The sequence below is a fragment of the Olea europaea genome, chromosome 4 (assembly GCF_002742605.1).
Source record: "Olea europaea var. sylvestris chromosome 4, O_europaea_v1, whole genome shotgun sequence".
Taxonomy (NCBI): domain Eukaryota; kingdom Viridiplantae; phylum Streptophyta; class Magnoliopsida; order Lamiales; family Oleaceae; genus Olea; species Olea europaea.
The window spans coordinates 10,411,625-10,414,078 of NC_036240.1; the positions used below are offsets into that span (position 1 = coordinate 10,411,625).

The following is a 2,454-nucleotide window of genomic DNA, read 5'->3' on the forward strand; positions in this document are numbered from 1 at the left end:
CCTGCCAATTCCCATTCACCTCTCTCGGGGTCGCTCGCTCAAATTTCCATTCCAAAAACCCCAATTCAAAAAATCCCCCAATTCAAGCTCATCAATTTTGATCCCCATTTGTTGTATCAATCAATCAATCATCCATGGCGGCGCCGGAGCTAGTCCAGACCGATCCTGAGGGAATCGAGGGCATACGGATGACGTGGAACAACTGGCCACGTACAAAGGTCGAGGCTTCCAAGTGTGTTATCCCGATCGCCGCCTCGATCCAGCCGATCCGCCCCCACGTCGATCTACACGTCCTCCCATACATTCCCCTACGTTGCAAGTCGTGTTCATCTGTCCTGAATCCATTTTGCCGTGTTGATTTCACTGCCCTTTTATGGATCTGCCCTTTTTGCTTCCAGCGGAACCATTTCCCGCAACATTACAACTCCATTTCACAGACTAATTTACCCGCGGAATTGTATCCAAATTTCTCTTCCATTGAATACACCATCCCCAATTTCCCGCAAAACCCCCAGAATTATAATCCTGTTCCTGTTATTCCAACCACGCCAATCTATCTTTTTGTTATCGATACGTGTGTGATTGAAGAGGAGCTGGATTTTGCAAAATCTGCATTGAAACGGGCTATTGGGATGCTTCCGGACAATGCGATGGTCGGGTTCATTTCATATGGCACGCAGGTGCAACTTCATGAGCTAGGGTTCTTGGAGATGTCAAAGGTTTATGTATTTAGGGGATCAAAGGAGTTGTCTAAAGATCAAGTCTTGGAGCAGTTGGGGCTTAGCTCTGCTGGTGGCAGGCGGGCTGGGACAGGTGTTCAGAAGCCCGGAGGCCAACTAAGCCCCACCGCAGGGGCTGTTAATACGGGAATTAACCGGTTTTTGTTGCCAGCTTCTGAATGTGAATACACTCTCAATTCGGTAATCCTATACTGAATTGAAATTCGAGATAAAATACTTTTTTATCCGTGCATTTGATGCTCATTATTTTTGTTTGGATTTGGAATGTGAATTGCATCCAAACTCATTTTATGCAGAAATGTTTTTGATTGGCAGAAAATTTTTATTTTTTATTTTTGTGTTCCAGATAGCTTATTTTCTTCGGAGAGCTGCTGAACACTGGGCGATTGATCATTAATTGCTTTTTATGTCTTGTTTTGTAGTTGTTGGATGAGTTGGGGACAGATCAGTGGCCTGTGGCACCAGGCAATAGGGCGTTGAGGTGTACCGGAGTTGCATTGAGCGTGGCTGCGGGGTTGCTGGGCGCATCTACAGTGGGAACTGGTGCACGTATTATTGCATTGATAGGGGGTCCATGCACAGAAGGTCCTGGAGCGGTAAAGCCTTCAACTTTTGTGTTACTCTATGTTTTCCTTCTATATTAATATATTAGTACGTTTGCCAATTTAAGAAATAATGCATACTGTATTCTTATTTTGTGATTTGACTTGGTATAATGGGATTATAGTATTTAAATCTCGATTTTGAACTACAATTTTGGTAGCATAAAAGTGTTTTCTAAGAAAATAAGTTGTTCTCTCTTTCTTTAGTGGTGGCATTAATTATTTCATGTGAAAGAAATGAATATCATGCCATGTAAATTATATTTTGTCACAGTAATCCTGGAATATGAAAATTGAATAAATCTGACTCCTTGCCTAGCATCCACACCAGATTCTGTGAAGTTATCTGATATTTTGAATGAAGAAAGGCAGGGTGCTAGTTGAGGAACACCGCCTTGCCATAATTGTTTCCTTTCTTATCTTCAATTTTGGAAGCAATCAACTAATCGATGAAGAAAAAAATACTTAGTTATTTGCCCTTTACATTCAGTTTTCCATTAGATTTGGGATTTAATATATAATAATGACTGCTTGCACCTAGTTTCTACTTATATATTATCATTTTTTTTTTAAAATTAAAAAGAGAACTAATAAAACAAACTGTTATTGTATATAGGGCAAATCACACAACTTTCTCAGATCACTGAACAATAAAATGTTTGCACTCTTGCTGTTAGGTAACTTCCAAAGATGATTCCCTTGGCACAAAATTGCATGACTCTATTGTGTTTTATGGCCAAGTGAAAATCTCTCCTAACCAGTGTATAGATTATTTTGCTTAAAAAAGTTTAAATAGGTTTTCAGATCATAGTGGCCAATGGGATTTTCGTTTTTTTTTTTTTTGTAAATTAAGTAAAGTAATAATAAAGAAATTATTAATGGAAACCTCCATTGCGGAAGTCAAACTTGGCCGTTTAGGTGTGAAAATAGTATTGCATTTGAATGATACATATTATGCCATAAAACTCCTACTGAAGTAATGGAGAATAAAAGGAATATTTCTTATTAGGCTAAAATGCATGCTCAATTCCCTACCATTATTACTTTTGCACTCTGTCCCAATTTATTTACTTTTTAACCTCCAAAGTTCTGTTTTTAGGCACAAGAAGTCC

The 2,454-nt window shown here is 39.1% G+C and overlaps 1 protein-coding gene across 1 annotated transcript; it reads left to right on the forward strand.

Annotated features, from left to right (window-relative positions):
• The first annotated feature begins 6 nt into the window (after nucleotides 1-6).
• On the forward strand, nucleotides 7-1,399 carry LOC111393605 (protein transport protein SEC23-like). Its single transcript, XM_023019219.1, has 2 exons — nucleotides 7-920; nucleotides 1,163-1,399. The coding sequence occupies exons 1-2, from the start codon at nucleotides 135-137 to the stop codon at nucleotides 1,382-1,384; spliced, it is 1,008 nt and encodes a 335-aa protein (XP_022874987.1). The 5' UTR covers nucleotides 7-134; the 3' UTR covers nucleotides 1,385-1,399.
• The last annotated feature ends 1,055 nt before the right edge of the window (nucleotides 1,400-2,454 follow it).

Bases quoted from the DNA above. Each gene is read 5' to 3' on its own strand.
- LOC111393605 (XM_023019219.1), top strand. From the start codon at position 135: ATGGCGGCGCCGGAGCTAGTCCAGACCGATCCTGAGGGAATCGAGGGC. The intron at 921-1,162 runs GTAATCCTATAC...CTTGTTTTGTAG, and splicing joins GTGAATACACTCTCAATTCG to TTGTTGGATGAGTTGGGGAC.